Source organism: Pelecanus crispus, chromosome 1, assembly GCF_030463565.1.
Source record: "Pelecanus crispus isolate bPelCri1 chromosome 1, bPelCri1.pri, whole genome shotgun sequence".
In the NCBI taxonomy this organism is placed as follows: Eukaryota; Metazoa; Chordata; class Aves; order Pelecaniformes; family Pelecanidae; genus Pelecanus; species Pelecanus crispus.
Window position 1 is genome coordinate 48,135,817 of NC_134643.1, and position 19,012 is coordinate 48,154,828.

Here is a 19,012-nt window from a genome sequence, read left to right on the forward strand (position 1 = left end):
TGACACCAGCCAAAGTACCAGAAATGAGAGTTGTGCTAAATTACTCACAAACGAAAAATGGTCACTGTGCCTGAATAGAAAATACTTACTTACTTTAGAAACTCCCACCCCAATTTTACAGTTAGATGAAAAATCACAGGTGAAGTAATCTGAACCAAAATCATTCCATTCAGAAATGCTGGTGCTGTGCTTCATTTGGGTAAAAGTTACAGTACTCCTTTTTCTTGTCTGTATCTAGGAGACCGAGTCAGGCTTAATCTACTAAGTTCTGCCACAACAGATCATGGCTCCATATGTTGACTGGTTGCATTCTCAGAGTGTTTATCTGTGTTTTGCTATAGTGCATGGTGCATACTGAGGATAAAATTAGGTAACTCTCAACAAAGGAGCATAAGAATGTGAAAAAAATGTAACCCTCACACATTATACTTGTGGGGCCACAATATTTTATTATTTAGCCTAAATATTTCTGTTTTGGGAGATGCATTAACACTACGTATTCAGTTAACTAATTTGTAGCTTTCTGAAAAGGTGAGCATCTTGGTCCCAGCAAGGTAACTCAAGTCACCAAAATTAAGGAAGGGCTTAGTAAGTGAAAAGACCTTTGATCTCTGAAGGCCTGTTCAGTGTCTGAGAGAGCTCTCTTTTCAACAGGCCACAAAATTGATTAGGCTTCCTCTGCTCTTTGATGTCATACATCATTTTTGGATGTAGAGTGGCTTTCTTTCCCTAGAAAAGGTGGGGCATGTTCCCATTTGGACACTTCGCTAGTGCTGTTGCTAGCACACTTTTTGTGGTGGTGAGAAATGGAGACTAATTTTACCCCATTACAGAAGGATATAGACTTCTAGTCCCCCATTGTCTGAACAGCATGCTTCTGAATATGCATGAAAAGCAGTGCTTAGGCACCTGGGAGACTTTGTCCAAGCTGGAAGTGCTAGTTTGTTTATCTTGGTTCCACCAGGAATCAGGTGGTTCTGGATCAGCTACTAGTTTTTAGGTACTTATTGCCTGCTAATTTTCAGTCAGATGTAATTCCAGCTCATTTGGAATTTTTTTTTTTCTGATTGAGAGTATGTTGGGGAGGGGGAAAATGCTATTTATTTGCAAATAGTGAGAAAATAGACTTGAGCTTTCATTTTCTGTTGAGAAACAATTTCAGTGAAAAAAAATTTAACTTCATTGAACAAAATTCATGTTTGAAAGATTATGCGATTATCAGTTAACATACTAGTGCAATTAAAGGGGGACTGTTCATGCTACTTTCAGAGCTTTGTTTCTGTTATGTTGCTATTATCTAGCTGTAGTTTGAATGTTGGTTTCATAAGCATAGTTTTCATCTTCAACAGCAGTACAGAATTTGGAGAGGAAAGTGGCAGTTGTTTGGGTCAGTACCAAGATGCTGACTCTCTGAAGATATGCATCTGTCAGTACGTGACCAAAGCTGTATTACTGATCAGAGTGTCCAGTTGCTTATTTTGATCCTTACACAGCTGAGTTTCTCATTTTAATTCAGACATTTGCAAAAGTAGATCCTTGCGAAGTCGAGAAGGTGGGGGAGACTGGAGAGAGGGGGGTTTGTGATGTTCCAGGTTTTGTACAATATTCATCTAAGTTAATTTGTTGTGCAGAAACAACAAACTGTGGTGGAAGATGAGTTACAGAAAGAAAAGAGAGCTTGGAGAGACAAAATAATGCAACATAAGGTAAGGTTGTACAATGAGTTTTTGTCAAATGACTGTGAGGTTACTATGATATATTCAAGAATAAGTGTTATTCTGGAAGAGTTAATACACCAGATTCTGTTTATTAATGATAAATATGTGCCAACACCTGTCCTATTTTAAAAGTAGCCTAAGTCTATCCTACTTGTTTTGGCCTAGGAACTGATCATGAAGCTACAGTTGCAAATGGAAGAGGGAAAAAAGGCGTTAGAAGAGCAGAAAGCAAAAGAAAGACAACACCTGGCAGAACAACGGAATACAGCAGCTGTGAAAATACAAGCTAGATTTAGATCATTTTTAGTCCGTAAAAAATATGCTCCAATCTTAAAAGAATGGAAAGATGAAATAAAAAAGAAGCTGAAAGTACTGGAAGAAATAGAGAGAGAAACGAAAGAAAAAGAGGAAAAAAGGAGGAGGCAAATGGAAGAAAAGAGGCAAAAGAAAGAAGAGGAAGAAAAGAGACGAGAACAACGTGAAAGACAGGAATATTTGGAACAGGTGAGGAGGCGTGAGGAATATGAGAAAAAGAAAGAAGGCCTGAGACTTGAAAGAGAAAAACAGCTGCAAATAAGAAGAGAAGAACAGAGAAAACTAGGAGAAAAAAGAGCAAAAGCTCTGATGAGTGAAAGTGGAGAAAACAACAAAGAAAATATAGAAGAGGATAAGCAGACAGAAAACACAAAATTAATAAGAGAACAGAAGAAGGAATTAAATAACCAAGTAGAGGAACAAAAAGAAAACCAGACTGAAACGATGGATGAAACAAATAATTGGATGATTCCAGCAGAAACAAATTTGACACCAACACCAAATATGCTAGGCTTTGAGAAGAAGGAACACTCTTCTCAAGTAAATAATGACAACATATACGTTAATTCAGTAACACATGTAGAAGAAAATTACTCACAAACTAGAGATCTTAATAAAGCTCCAAATAATCATACTTCAAAGGATGAATCTGTTAATTTTGGAGCTAATGACATGATAGAAAATAAGGCAAACAATATATGCAGCAGTCCACCAAATGTCCAGCCAAATGCTAGTAATAGAGAACTCAAAGATCAATTTTCTCAGTCTGAAACAGTGGAGAAAACTCTGTTTCTAATGGAAGATACTAATGAGGGAGTCGGAGAGACCTGGGACAGAATTCAAGATGTAGCTGAGTGTTCCAGTAGACTAATTCTTCCTGATGATATTGAAAAGAAGAGGATAAACTGGATGAACACATGTAAATCGTGGTCTAAAATACATGAAGAAAACCAAAGAAAGCAAGCAACTATAAAAAAACGACCAAGGAAACGTTCAGTTAGCAAGATGCCTCCATTAAGTACACAAAAGATAATTCATAGTGGCCCTTGGAGTACTCTGCAGCAGGTAACTAACTATACAGAAGATTTAGAATGAAATGGGAAGCCATACCATTACTTTTTTTTTTTTTTTTGTACATTTCGTGTGTCACCAGAATGCTTTTTTGGAAGAGGAGGGGATTATCGTTGAGCAGGATATAGATCTCAGTGAGAGTTCCTCTGCACAAATGCAGAATAAGGGCGATGAGAATGACTTTTGAATTCCTGTGAGTGTTGTGGAGTAGACTGGTGTGGTACTAGTTTTCAGATGATTGATAGTGTCTTAAGTCTGTAAAAGGCAGGAGCTCCTAGCTCCTATTTTCTGCTAAATTAACATGGTTTTGCCTTTGTATGAGGGTCCACATTTCAGCTCCTGCTCATCTAGCCCCTTCAGAGTTTTGAGAAGACTAGTCTCTTCCAGAAGCAAGACACTGCTGATCAGCTTATAGATGGTGTTTTGCCATAAAGAACATCTCTTGATTCCCAGCACTTAATTATCTTACTGCTTACAAACTGATCACTGTATGCTTGCTCTGTGCTCTCATCTTGGTATCCACTCCGAGATGACATGCTAGACTACATACACTTTTAGTCTGAGCTATTCTTGTCCGTTCTTGTGCACTCACTTACTTGTTATTTATGATAGTGTGATGGGAAACAATTCACACTACTAATGCTTTGCTTAGTGTTAATCTTCCGTCCATTCAAATTCAATGTCATTAGCAAAGCACCAGTTTTATTTATTTTAAGGTGGATGTTAAAATCAAACAGATTGTTTTCATAATAACTTTTCCCATTTAACAGATCAAACTCATCATTGTCATCCTTTTCTATATGAAAGGATTAACATTAGTTGCTTGCATTTTCTAAAATGTTCATAGAATGTACTTTTGGTCTCTTTTTCCTTTTAAAGAAAATAACCATAATGTGACATTGTACAATGAATGTTCAATATACAAACAAATAATTTTATTTATGAATAAATGCATGTAGGTCACAACACTTACACTCGAAGATTTGCCAGCTTGTAGCCTCTCAACGTTATCCGAGTGTTCAAATCTTCAAGTTTTGACTCTGAGGCGCTGTGGACTAGTTGCTCTGGAAGGACTAAGTAGCTGCAAAAACCTAAAGTATATCAACGTGGAGGTACCAAGCATATTTGATTTTTTTATTATAACCCAGGAAGAACCGGTTTTGCTGCTTAGGTGGTTATGCAGTTCCATCCAACTGAATATATAACTTTATTACCTTGAGAGCATCAACAAAATACTCCCAAAGTTATACCAGCAGCATATTGCATTGTATATAGCAATTTGCATTGTATTAAAGCAACATCCTGCAAATGTAATCAAGTTATACTAAGAAAAGTGCATGATAGTATCAGTCTAGGATTAGCGTTAGTATGGCACAGCAATAGTTCTTCATTACTTCAGTCTCTCTGATTCATGAGTGTGCAGATGCTGTTCACCATAGCAGGTAGTCAGCTTAAGCAGGAGTAGGTAGAAGGAAGAGTCCTTTGCAATACACACCTTGAATATTCCTTAAAATTACTTGCATATATGCTCAAGGAACAGTATAATGAGTTACACTAGAGGCATAATGTCTAGGTGCTTGCACGGCGCAGTGTCTTACGTGGCTTTGTAAATTTAATGACCAAAGAAAATGTTTTGCTCTGTGATGCATCTTAGTTCCAGAACTTGACAATTTACATAAAACAGCTTGGTTCATATTTTTTATTTTTATTTTAACAACACCATTTCACAAGAAAGTTAATATGCCCTTATTATTCATAGAAATGTTTCTGCTTGCCCAGTAACTGATGTTCTTTCCGGAGTATGGGGCTTTTGTTGGTTTGGGGTTTTTTAATAACATTTGGAGAAGAGAGCTGATAATAATGATAGTTAAAGGATTGTTGTCTGTCCAGTAATTAGAGCTTTGCAATAGGGCAGGCTGAAATACTTGTGTCATTTTCTCAGTTTTCTTATCTATTCAGAACATAATTTCTGGGATTTGATAATTTTGGGTACCTCAAAATACAAGACCGAAGTATTAGTATAAGGGCATAATATATATCTAAGCTTCCAGTCTTACTAAGATTGGTATTTATGTGTGAATCTTTTTAGGTCAAATATTTTCTCTTACAGAACAGTTTTGGTTTTGTGATTTGGCTTTTTTTTTTTTTTTTTATTTTAAAATGTTATGCTTTAAATGATATACAGGATTGCTTCACCGTGATATGTCAGGATAATTTAGTTAAAGAGAAGACTCTTAGATATACTTTTAAGTATGCTTTAGTAATAATTAATAATTATATATACTGTTAATAATACTTTATACTTTCGCTGTGCCAGCTAATGTGTCAGTTGTCTTCCATTCAACCATGATGAAGAAACAGCCTCTTTTGTGACAGTTGAAACAGTCCAAGATTGTTTCATGGGTATTTCTCACACAGCTAAAGCAGCTGCCTCTGTTTCCCTTGGACATGCATTCTACTTTATATTGCCCCTCATTTCTGTTGATACGAAAGCTAACATTTAAGCCATTGCCAATTCTCTGCTTTAACTTACTGGTGCAACTGAAGGGGCTGTCCAAGGGCAGGAATCGGTGTTATGGCTTCCAAAGGAAACCCGTACGCATTCCTGCCTGCGGCTGAAGGTAGCACATAAATTTAGTCAGCATGTTAATTCTGCAATAGGAATTAGACTATTTGGCTTAATCAGTTTGTTACAAAGGCAGGGAGTTTAAGTTTTGCTTGTTTGAGCATCTGCAGGTGAAAAACAGAAGAAAACAGCAAGGGCAGCAAATAGTGAAATAAAAGTCTGAGGAAGCATTATTAAAATGGCCTGGGGAGCCATTAAAAGAGCAAGATCTCTTGGGGGAAGAACATTAGCTGAGAACAGTGTTAATGTTTGTGACCAAAATACCCCTAAATGCAGATTTTCACTATTAGTAAATAGGATTCCAGCAAAGTCATAGCTGTCTTCATTAGTGTCTAGTAAATATGATGGTTTCGGTGCAGTTTTTAGTTCAGTCTCCCAGGATTTGGGAAGCTAGGAAAGCGTGTATGGAAAAGACCGCTCTGTCCTTAACTTCTCCTTACACTTTTTGTTGCAACTTCTGGGCATTTTCAGAGCCAGAATGAAGTTTGAGATACATTTTTGTTCTATCCCAGCAGGAAACAAAAAGCAGTTTCTATGACTCATCAATTTATTGTCCTAATGGAAAAAATAGAGATGCCTTTACTCCTAGCTAGAAGTTTAGGATAAAAATAAGCAATGATGAAAATCTACCATATTTTTACACTTAATTCTGCTATTTCACTTCAGATGCTATTTAATATTCTTAATTTTCCTTTGTTGCAGGAAAACAACATTCAGATAATTGACTGTGAAAATCTAGAAAATCTCTGTATTCTGATTCTGAATCAGAACCATCTTTCATCAGTTTGTGGCTTAGATGGCTGCATAAATCTCCAAAATCTTGAACTTTCCTACAATAAAATCACCCGAATTGGTAAGAAAATTAATGAAAAAATATTCCAATTTGTATAACAATATTTGTGCTGCTTATATTCAGAATTATACTTGCCTTGGATTCAGGACCAGCCAGCTGTTAAGCCCAAGGAGAATGAGGAAACAGACTTAGAACACACATGCATTTTAAAGCATACTCAACTTCACATTTATTTGTAGTATGGCTTAGCTACTGCCAGGTATTCCATCTGCCAGATCATATAACTGTTGTCAGCCAAAAAGAACTAAAAATCTTTCTAGAGGGGCCCCTATTATTACCTGCACTAACTCAGTTGTGAACCGTGCTAGCACTGGACCACAGCCTCTCTTTCTACTAAAATGCTCCCCATTCTGGCTCCAAACTATTGTTCTAGACTTCCCTCCCACTCTGGCTCTTCATTGCTGCTCATTGCACCAAAGCTGGAAAAAAAAAAACAATGAGTCTAAGGTAAAATCATGCAAATCATTTAGGTCAGCAGATGTGCCAACTCCTATTGTATTTACAAAGGCAGTTTGTTGTATTTGTTAGGTCCAACAGTTGGCAGGCAGCAGGTGTACTTCTAGCATGCAGTCAAACAGAATTTACATACACCCAGACCACTCAACAGATGCATCAATACATGAAATCTTTGTGCCAGGAGATAGATGTTTTCTGTTGGCCAGACAGGAATTTTTCATGTAGTGAACGAGTGTTTGCCTCTGCCTGTACTGCCTCTCTGCTTGTACTGCCACTGTAAAGTGCCTAAGGGGTAGATATTGTGTCTCAGCTTCTGACAAGCCAAAAATAGGGCATTGTGAGCCTTGTGTTACGTAGATTTCGTATAGAGGTAATCAGGATTCAGAGCCTTTTTGAACTGGCAAAGGGTCAGGAAGGTGTAGTGCAGTGAAAATAACCAAGAGCTTTGCTATATGTAATTGGAGAAGCCAGTTTTTTGGTTGTAGATTCACGTACAGAGGGAAGACCATTAGTGGTCCCTCAAAAGTAACATTAACCATTGAGAAAAGGTAGTAGTAAATTGACAGATCATTACTTGACTGGGAGCTCTCAGGGCTTGAAAGTAGCAAATTTCCTTCAAGGCGGCAGGACAGCAGATAGAACAGAACTAGATTTAACAGCCTCCCTATACTCTAGGGACTTGGATTTTGGTGGCATGTCAGACTGTGAAATTTGTAAAGGCCACCAAAATATGGGTGACTGTGTAACTTCAGTATTATAATCTTAACAGAGATGATTCTTCAGAGATTTGTCCATTGAAATAAAATCATATCATCAAGAAAAAACATTGCATGTGATGAAGTAATTAATTTTGTGGAAATTGAAACATGAAACCTGAAAAGGTGACTTTCTAGTTGTATTCTTAGTCTGTGCTAAATCTGAAGATGTTACTTGGACAGACTGCAAAACTGGGAATGGAAAGGAGATAAGGAGATTTTGATTTTGATTTTATTTGTCTTGATTTAGATTTTTAATTTTCTTTAAAGTATGTGGACATACCTTATTTTCCTGCTGTCCAGCAGGAAAATAATATAAAACAATTATTAAGCTGATGGATGAAACACATTGACATAAGACATTTATATAAAGAAATGGTTTCCACTGTTAAAAAAAAAAGACTGAAACAGAATGAACATGTATAATGCAATTCCATGATAAGTAACAAGGACATAGCAAACAAGAAGTGGGAAAGCTTAAAAAAAACCTGTAGATTTAGGGGGTTAATGTTGATATTTTTAATATTTTTTGCTAATATGTGCAAACTTGGAATGTTAGTATTTGTGAATGGAGTTTATAATACCTGAGAATAAAGGTGCTGGAATGACAATGTTTACTATAAAAGCCTGTCAGTACCCTAATGAGAAACAATAAAATAAACTGGTTAAAGAAGCTTCATCTATATCCTCGTGGCCAATAATGCTGGATAAGATTCTTATTCAGATTGTCGTGGTTTAGCCCCAGCCAGCAGCTCAGTACCACGCAGCCGCTCGCTCACTCCCCCTACCCCGATGGGATGGGGGAGAGAATCGGAGGACTAAGAGTGAGAAACACTCCTGGGTTGAGATAAGAACAGTTTAATAATTTAAATAAAGTAAAATAGTAATGCTAATAGTAACAGTATAATAATGATAATAATAATAATGATACACGAAGCAAGTGATGCACAATGCAATTGCTCACCACCCGCCGACCGATACCCAGACAGTTCCCGAGCAGCGATCGCTGCTCCCCGGCCACCCCCCCCCAGTTTATATACTGAGCATGACGTCATATGGTATGGAATAGCCCTTTGGGCAGTTTGGATCAACTATTCTGGCTGTGCCCCCTCCCAGTTTCTTGTGCGCCTGGCAGAGCATGGGAAGCTGAAAAAGTCCTTGACTAGCATAAGCAGTACTCAGCAACAACTAAAAACATCAGCATGTTATCAACATTCTTCTCCTACTAAATCCAAAACACAGCACTATGCCTGCTGCTAGGAAGAAAATTAACTCTATCCCAGCCGAAACCAGGACACAGATTTATCTCATTTGATAAAAATGTCTGCAAGATTACTGTAAGAATGACATAGTATTAGTGGATGACATCTAGAAATGTGGCATCTCTGTCGAATGTAGTATCTTTGTACAGGCCAAGTGGAGTAAAATCCTCTTGTACTTTCTTTTTTTGTGCAGTGTGGTGCTATGTTCACTGAGTCTCTAATGAATTTGAGTGGGTAAATAAATGTTCACAAAAATCAGCTTGGGATCTGTCTTTCTCCTCTCCAGAATTGCTTTGAGGATGTCTGGTTAAAACATGCATAATACAGGATTTATTTCATACAGTAACATATTGGTTGCAAGTAGTCATATAGAATACACAAAAATGGATTTATGGGTTTTAAGAAGTTATTGTATCCCTCCCATCTGCAAATCTTGCAGGATGTCCCTTAGCAATTTGGGAAGCTGCAGTACTGTGCAATGTTCTCTGTTCATTAAACTTTAACAAAGGCTGTGGGCTTTTTCTTAAGAAGTAAGGCTTATTTATGTTTGTAATACTTCTGTTTTAATAACTTGTTGTATGAAACTTCAAGCATGTTACGATTTCTTTTTTTTCTCCTCTCATTGAAATACAGCATCAGTAGGGAAAAAATGAGAGTTGCCAGAAACCCCTTAAAAATAACAGCAAAAGTATGAGAAATACGTCTCAATTATGCTTTTCCACTTAAGAATGCATGGTCACAAATTAAGTAATTGTGTCCACTAATACACTGAAGTTCAGTGCATATGTTTGTATTTGGAAGATGGATGCTTTACTTAAAATTTTTCATACAGAAAAAGTAGCATTTTGACGTGAGTCGTAGAATATGCTTTTGCAGGGTGTGTCTGTTGCCATAGTATGTTGGCTAAAATCCTGGCAGTGCTAAGAATAGCAATGTGTAACAGTGGATAGCTGTAAATGCTTCTGTGGACCTACTCACTCTTTTTAGGAAAGCACGTAAGAGGGTTTTTTTATCAGACGCCTTTCAGTTTGGGGTTTTTTTGTATGTGTTTTTTTCATCTTCATTGTCAGCTTTCACTCCTCTCTTATTCATCTTTGTCACACATAGAAGTTACTTCAGAACTGCATTGATAGCTAAGATAGAGTCCTTAGCTAACAGAGTCCAGGTGCACTTTGCAAATTGCTAAGAGCTACTTCGATAAAGGTTCTCCACAAATCTTGCTGAAACCATATGTTTTTCAACAGAATGCATTTTCCTGTACTGCTATAGCTGTTGTTGGTTGCATCATGTGTAAACCAGACAGTATCTTCTGGAAATGTGCAGAAGACTTTCATGCTTATTTTTAATTTTGCATGTGTACAGAAGAAACGTTGAAATACCATCTGTGTGTATTACATTATTCTCTCTTGTGCATGTTTCTGTTGGACTGCATTTGATAGTTTCAGAGTAGATTGTGATCCCATTGTATGTAGCCTTGGCATGTCTGTGCCAAATGACATTCGGTCTAATTAAACAAGACAGATGAGGAGAAGGAGATGTAAAAAAGGTGCTTTGTGCAGCATGCAGAATAGGAAATTTCCAGATGCTGTATTAATTCCTTGCCTTTTCTTACTGTGTGTGCAGTCTCTCCTCTCTGTCCTACTCCAGACTAATATAGTGCTTTTAAAGTTTCCCGTACTGCTACGCTGGTAAATTAAAAGTGGGGATTTAAGGCCTGGTCTTGTGAGGAAATCTTGGAAGCTGTTAATTTTAGCACTGTCTGGCATGAAATTGTTTTGAGACCACTAGATGGTGCTGGTTCCTTTTTTATTTTTATCCAAGCATAAAAGAAAATACAGACCAGGATCTTGCAGTCAGGATAGTATGTCACGGGCATGTTTGAAATTCTTTCAGAATAATTAAAGATTTGTATATTTATTTCCCAAAGCACAGCTTTGAAGTTACAGTATGGGACATTTGTTTTAGATTTAGGATGATATCTCTTTAATATCAGGCAATTGTGTTATTTCAACTAGGTACTTTCCATTTTTAAATTACTATGATTCGAAGGCCTATATTTGTTTGGGTTTTTTTTAAATGTACTGCTAGTTTTGGCAGTAGTTTGATTTTTTTACTTCTCCTTATTTTCTCCTTATCATTCATTTTATTTTTTTCTTTCTCTTCTGTATTCTCAGTAATCTATGGTGCAAACTGGTCGCTGGTCTCATAATCCAGTTTATTCTCAGAGGACAATGACAAAGACATTCACCTCTGCAAAGCTCACCCAACTTCCCTTTGGGAACTTGGGAAGTTTTGAGTGAGATAAAGATGAGACAAAGCGTTAGCTCAAATAATCCTGTGAGGAATACATGAAAAAAGTAAATTCAGAAATTCCTTGTTTTAGATATGTTTTGTAAAGGGTGCACCTTCAAAGGAGTTTTACTACCGAGGTACAGAAAAACTGCTTGGACCTGTAGCAAGTCAGATGCATCAGTGCTCCAGGAAGGAAGCCATTGCAGAACATCTAGCATGTGTAAGACCATGGAAAGACAGTGTGATTTTTGCTGTTGTAAGAGGAAGATTTGGGAAAAATTCTGTGAAAGAAACAGAGGCTGACAAGAACCTTTTTCTTTGTGTCCGTTTGGGGTAGAGATTGCGCACATTCTCGCTCTTTACACTAGTGGCAGGAGTAAATTTGTTGCGAGTGTAATGGCTATAGAAGTATAGCTTTATACTTAAAGGCATTAAATTTTGTTTATACATTCAAATATTTTTTAACATAATTACTTAAACAAGATGCACTTAAATAATCGAGGTGGTGCTGACCTAAGTTTTAACGCAATTTTTTCTCACCTTGCTGATAACTTAAAAAAAAACTTTAAAATGAAATAATGAAAATTAACTTTTAAACATAAATAGTGTTTCTGTTCTGAGGGGTGATTTTTAAGAGGGCTGTTAGTATTTCATAGAGCTGATAGGTTCTGAGTAACAGTTATAAAGTGCTTAAAGCATCGTAAGTATAGTTTATCACTGAAAGAATGTTCTGTTCCAACAGAAGTGCTAAAGGGGTTATGAACTGTTATTGCTTGGTTAACAGGATCAGAAATTTGTGAACTGTATGCATTGTATATTTGATAAGGTCAAAATACAATAATTATTTTTAAACCTATAGAGGACTAATATTAATTGTTGCTATAGATAATATAGATATATAGGAAGTTTGGAGTTTTCTTAGTACTTGAAAACCAACAGGTTTTATTTCATTATGGCTTAATTCAGCTAAAATCTTTAATTTTCAGGTGGTCTGGAGTCATTGAAAAATCTTCAGCAATTAATTGTGGACCATAATCAATTAATCAGCACAAAAGGTCTTTGTGAGGCACCTACTCTCATTCACCTAGACTGCTCTTTTAATCATCTCACACAAGTTGAAGGCATTGAGAATTGTGGACTACTTCAAATTCTGAAGTTGCAAGGCAATAACCTCCAGGAGGTAAAAGCTTTGAATTCAGTGGTTGTTGTGCATACATCTTTGTTAACAGTCATATTTTTCAGAATGCTGATCATGTGCTCTTTGTTTGCTGTGGGAGGTTTCATGCTCTTTTTTCCCCCCTATTTTTCAAAGATACAAATGGCTAGCAGTTAAGTATTTTCTTGCTCCTAGGTCCATGAAAAATTGGCCCCTCAGTAATTATGTTTCCCTCCTTTGTTTATAGCATCTAGTCTTCAGTTTATATTATATGATGCGGATTCTTTGGTTAAAATGTAACAAAATATTATTATCATTACGTATATGTAATAGTTGAGGCTGATTTGGTGTATGCTGTTCCTCCAAAAGTTGAAGTTTGTGCTGCAGCATTTAAAATAGGAAAGTAGTTTGCTAACTGTACACTTAGTCATATTTACTGACAATGATTCTGCTATGAATTTGAGAGAGGAAAACCATTGTCAAAAGAAGCAAATAGCTACATAAATAAAGTAGTAAGTCTGTGGCTCTTGGGCTCTTGACTCTTTTTTTTTAAATGTATATTGACTGTTCAGACTAGGTAGAAGACATTAAAAAATACTTACTACCTGATAGTAGAAATTATGTGTGACAACTGGTACATACATTATAAGGAAATGATGCATGTATCCAAAATGTGGTTTTGCTTGTGTTTAGTAATGATTTATGAAAAGCATCTGGTAAGCACTCCATTGTTGTTTCTCTAATTTATATTAATTTTAAATAACCATCTCTTTTCTATTTAGCTTCCAAGGCTGGAAAATCATGTTCTCCTAAGAGAACTGTATTTGGATGACAATAGCATTTCTGCTGTGAAAATTCTTTCTTTTTATTGGTTGCCTCTACTGCAGATTATTTTGCTGTCTCAAAATAGGTAAGCAAGAAACACTCTTCCATTTACAAAACTGATACAGAGGAATTTACTAACATTAAAACTTATCTGAAAAGTATAATTCTCAGTATGGTTAAAATATCGCTATCTTTTCCAGATATCCTTTGAAAATATGTGTTTGACAAGTAATGTCATTGGCTACCTTTAGCTAAGAAAATTTGAAACAGCATTAACTATGACAAGTAATTTTTTCTATTAGATGTTATATGACAACAATTTTTGAGCATCGTGGCATTATTAAAACCATGGTGTTTCTTTTTTTTTCCTTTCTTTAGCAATTGTTTCTAGAGTATGTCTGTCAAACTTCATATTTCACAGCTAGCTTATTCAAAGCAGACTTCGAAGGCTATGCTAAGTGTAACTACTGGAGTTAAAAAGGAAAAATGAGAATGTTGTTTTTTATTTTATATACATATGTTAATGCTCTGCAAAACAAGCATATTTGCTTTAATTTTGCACTCCTATGATTCAGTTTGAAAGGTATAAAATAAAAAAGAAGGATCAAGACCAGCAGTGTAAAACTAGATCATGCACTCAAGTACTCCGTAATTAGCTTTGTGTTCATTTTCTAAGCTAATCTGTACATCTGTAGGATTAGAATGACCAGACACTCAGAAGTCAAAATTTTTATTTCCCCACCCCCTTCTTCTCAATTTAAATTCTGCTAAAAAAATAAGGGACAGTTATAATTTACAGTATGTTAGTAGTAAAATGAATTTTAATTTAGTATAAATTAATTATTTTTCTATACTGTGACCATTTTGCTCTGAATAAGATTGTTCTCAACTAAATAAATAGAATATACTCTGTTACATGCTATATACAGAATATACACTCAGAACTAACCACCTAACTCTCCTGTTAGTGAAGAGGAGGAGATGCTTTGAGTGTGATTCCTCTGCCATTTTTAGCTGTTTGCTTTGAGATTAATCATACCCTACAAGTGCCTGTTCATCTTCATTGGCTATTAACAGAGTCAAGATGACCAGCTCACATGTAGGTGTCTACATTTCAACAGATGACTCCCATTCTGTGTGACATTTAGTTCAGCAGAGTTCAACTGTAGCTGGAAGCCTGTAGGAGAAAAGATCTGTAAGACTGAGTCCTGTTATTATAAGGAATGTCCTTCATGGAAAATAAATATTATTTGAGTATATACAACCTATATTTTCATACAACTTTTCAGATTCTTTTCACATCAACTCTAATGAAGTAGTATGCATGTAAAGTCTTGGATGTAAATGTCACATCTAGTTGTATTTACAGAATCTAATCTTCAAGTTGCTGGGCTTTTAGGGTTTTTTTGTTCTTTCAATTCTTCTGGAGTTTGGAGGAAGTGCTTCTTACATGTGACTAACAAGAGCATTATTTGTTAGGTCTCAGATTCTGAATCATATGTATTGATTTAATTCATGTTGTTTGCTTGCCCCTGCCCCCCTCCATGTCCCGTTCAGCTTTTTGTGGAACACACCATCTTGTAGCTTCCTCCTCTTCCTACAGTTTGTTTTTTGTTAACATTAAGGTGTAGCTATGCTGTGTGTAATAAAAAGTTTGCAAAACTGCTTGAAGACCTCGTGCCTGCTAGGGAGAGAACAAACTTAGGAGCATGGTTTCAGGCATAGCTTGAATGCAGTCTCTGGATATAGGTTGTGCTGCACTGGCCTTGCAGATGTACCTTATGTCACTTGCTTGTCCCATGATCTTACAGTTTTTAATGTCCATTGTAGTGCTTATTCTGGTTTTCCAGTGGCCAAGCTGAGATGCAGTGTTTTGTCCACTGAGTTTCTTCTGCTGGATTGGGAGAAAGCACGTATTTTTGCATCAGCAAACTGGATATGCTGAAAATAAACACACACCTCCTTCCCAAACAATTCCCTTTCTTTCCTTGATGTATCTATAGCTTATCTCAAATCTTTGTGACAAACAGGACAAGGTAGCCTTAAATGCATTTTAAAAACCTCAAAATTCCGGGCATTTCAGTAGCCTGCTCTGTTACACTCACTTTATGTACACTTATAAGCAGCTCCATATGTGTGTGCTACAGCGTAAGTAACTCGATGTTCTATAGAAACAGTGAATGTAATGGAGTAAGCTGTTGAAAGAAAAGCTGTTTCTTTACTTTTATCCTACACCTAGTGCAATTTTATGAATTTTTTTCAAGTGTGCACTGAGTGCCATTTCCTTTTTACTGATTGCAGGAAGCCCATATAAAGGTAATGCTGTGAATCTGTATTCTTTCTAAAAGTGAAGGTCTGTGAAAAGAAAATTCTTACACTAATTTACAGGATTTTTTTATTCCTGAGATGCTTTGTCTGTACCATAAACCAGAAATTGCCAAAGATAAAACTCAAAAAATTGTTTTAAACCTACAATCTAGCAACAAGGTATTATAATATAACAGGTAGTGATTAACTCCTTCAAATACGAAAATGGCAGCTATTTCACTGCTACTGCTTTTATTAAGTGTTTTGTTGTGGCTTTCTCATACAAAGCATATACTCGGTCAATGTGCAATTGACAAAAGCCAATGATGAATGTCATCTTGACTTGCTTACTGTAGAATTGGGACTATGAAGATCTATGCTCTATTTTATAGCAGAGGAGAACACAACTGTTAAGTTAGTTTAAAAAAGGCACATTTAGTTTTTTCTTCTGTTGTGTATAAAGATTTAGGTGTAGGGGAGAAAAACCTTTCCCCTGGGACTAAAATTAAAACATATTTAATATGTGTTAGAAGTTCATGTGGTATTTTTATTTACTTGTAATCCCACTTAATTAAGTAGCTTACTTGTTAATGTCTTTTTCATTTAAAAGTTTTACAGTGAGACACTAAATCAATCTGCTGTTCAGGTAGCCATTACTTTTTTTTTTTACCCAACTTTAAAATAGACAAATCTATCCCTCTTAAAACTTCTGTTTTAATGTGACATTAATATGGCAAAGTTATTTTTTTTGCTATCTCTTGTTTTTCATTAAGAGAAACTAAGTGTGATAGATAAAAATTTAATATTTAAAAAAATGCAGTCATCTGTAAAAATTCCCGGTTTTTGGGGGGAAACTGTTTTGGCCAGAATCAAGCTCTTTGTGAACATGTTGCTCCCATGTTTTTGCAACTAGATGCATACTATTCCTAAAAGGCTTATAATAGAAATGCTAAAAAGTAAGCTCAATTGTTTCTTAGTATGTATTGTTCTCCCTACTTAAATATACATGGTATCTATGTTTTTAACCTAATTTCTCAGATGTTGAACTCACTGTCATTGCAAGCCATCATGTTCTGAGAATTTGACCACTTTTCCAGAGCTGTCATAATAAATCTAAATGTCATTGGATGTTGAAATAAGTCAGTCATGAAAAAGCTGTACTTATGTGTAGTGGTTTTCCTCATCCCATCCTTACCAGTCTAGATCTTTTTGATCACTTGCAGTAATTCTTTGCTGGCGGTAAGTTTATCTCTAAGTATGTGGCACCATGGGCAATACAGTTGAAGTACTACCTACCAGAGTATTCAAGAAACAAGTGGCTAACTGACAGATTTCCTACATTATACTGGATTACTACTTATAAATATGGTGAATATTGCAAACAAATATTTTTATTTTTAAAGAGTGGAAAAGAAATATAGGCTTTACTTAAGGACCTGTATTAATATAAATTTATTTTTAATTATTTTGCACCTTCCTGCTAACGTCTCGTTAACATCAGTGCTGTTTTTTCTCGAGAAAAGCAGATGCACAGCAGGATTTGGACCATCCTGAGCAGTAACTGCTATTAGTGTTCAGAAAAGCAAACTTTGTTTTCTCTGATGCATACTTGCAACTAGTCTCTTAAATCTTGTTTTCTGACATAGAGTTTCTGTGGCTATCTGTGTTCTGTCCTGCTACAGCCTTAAATGGGAGCAGAAAGAGGAAGCTATAGCTTGCTTTTTTGTGAATATCTTTTACTTTTGTGTCTTCTTTGTAATTTATATCTCTCTTATGCCCAGGGCTAATGTGACAAGGTCAAGTAGTATTAAGTTTTCAGTAATGTCCTTTGTCTTTCTGGTTTGAATTTTCTTAGGAAAAAAATTAACAAAGAATGTCAGTAAAGGGAAAGCTATAGAATGACGAGGAAACATTTTAACTCTCATAATGCCAACGGCAGGCAAAGATAGTCCAGTAGACAATTTCTAATTCACCACAGCATATACTGATAAAGATCCACAGAACTCACTCACTATAAATAAAAAAATACTGCATTATCTTTCATCCCTTGTGCAAAGTACAATGTTTATTTTCCTGGATATTTCTGAATATGTGAATCTATAATCTGAATCATGGATTTTCAGTCTTTGCAGCCATACTGTTAGCCACTAATACCTATGATGAAATTTGTTACAAATATTAAATATATTTATGTACTATTGACTAGTCATGAGAACCTAAAATGCTGATATTTGTAGTACTATGTACAGATCTACATATAAGGCTGAATGCTTTTTAGAGTTAATACTTCTTGGTATTTATTTGATTCCATGGAGAACTGGCAGGGAGGTAATAGAACTAAATAGGACTAGAACCAGGATAACTTTACAATATGGTTTGAGAAAGAAATGGAAGTATAGTGGCACATACTCAACTGGTTTATATCTGTTTCTCTGAATTTAATATTAAAATGTTAAGTTGTCATATAGAAATACTTGTCAACTAAACGTGGAAATTATTTTTTTTCTGTTTTGCATAGGGTCAAATTTTCAGTAAGATTAAAAAATCTACACCAACATTTGGTCCAGGATTTGTGTACTGAAGTTACATCCAGCTCTGTCTTTCAGTTGTAATGCCTGTGCTGGAAACACAACATAGTCACAGATTTCAGCAACAAATAAGCATTTTTGGCTCTGACCAGTTTTAAGTTTGTGGAGTGAGTGGGTTTCGGTTTTTTGTATGGTCATGTTTTTGACCAGAAGAATTCTGATTTGTAGCTTTCAAAGGCACTGTAACCCTCAGAAAATACTGCTTTCCATGAAAATTAGCGGTCACAAATTAAGCACACATTGCCATTGGTGTTGCTATTCTGTCATTGTGCTTAGGCCTTGTCCTTACAGGGATGAAACAAATTACCTAAAAGTGTCTTTTTAAAAAAGGTATAGTTGATTTGGTATGTGCTTATACATAAACATTCTAGTTTTAGTTGAAGACTGGGGTTTTTTTTTTTGCATCTGGATTTTACTTTTATTCCCTCTTCCATATTTAACATAAAACAAAATAAACTTTTTAATCTGAAAGGTAATAGTTGGAAATAGCCTGGCAGCTGACCAAACCATTCAACATTCATTCTTAGTTGCACCAATGCAAGTTTGTAAGTAAAGAAGCTTGAATAACATTGGATGCTAATGTTTCAGTAGCTGTGATAATGCACATCTTACAGTCCAAAGTCCTTTGTAGAGATGAATGTCAGCTCAGTTTCCTTACATTTACTCTTCAGTACTACAAATAAGAATTTAGTCATGGCTTTACTACTGCTTTGCTGCTTTATTGCACAAGAAAAGCTTTGCTACTCAAGAAGAGCAATTCCATAACTGTCTGTATAATAGGCACCTAT

The 19,012-nt window shown here is 35.8% G+C and overlaps 1 protein-coding gene across 1 annotated transcript in view; it reads left to right on the forward strand.

Moving 5' to 3' along the window:
- Positions 1-19,012, forward strand: part of LRRIQ1 (leucine rich repeats and IQ motif containing 1) — a 114,019-nt gene that overhangs the window by 4,603 nt on the left and 90,404 nt on the right. Inside the window, exons 6-11 of the mRNA XM_075725825.1 lie at positions 1,632-1,706; positions 1,884-3,098; positions 4,064-4,216; positions 6,433-6,583; positions 12,335-12,528; positions 13,287-13,414. Of these exons, the coding sequence (XP_075581940.1) occupies positions 1,632-1,706; positions 1,884-3,098; positions 4,064-4,216; positions 6,433-6,583; positions 12,335-12,528; positions 13,287-13,414 (1,916 nt within the window). The remainder of the gene's footprint in view (positions 1-1,631; positions 1,707-1,883; positions 3,099-4,063; positions 4,217-6,432; positions 6,584-12,334; positions 12,529-13,286; positions 13,415-19,012) is intronic.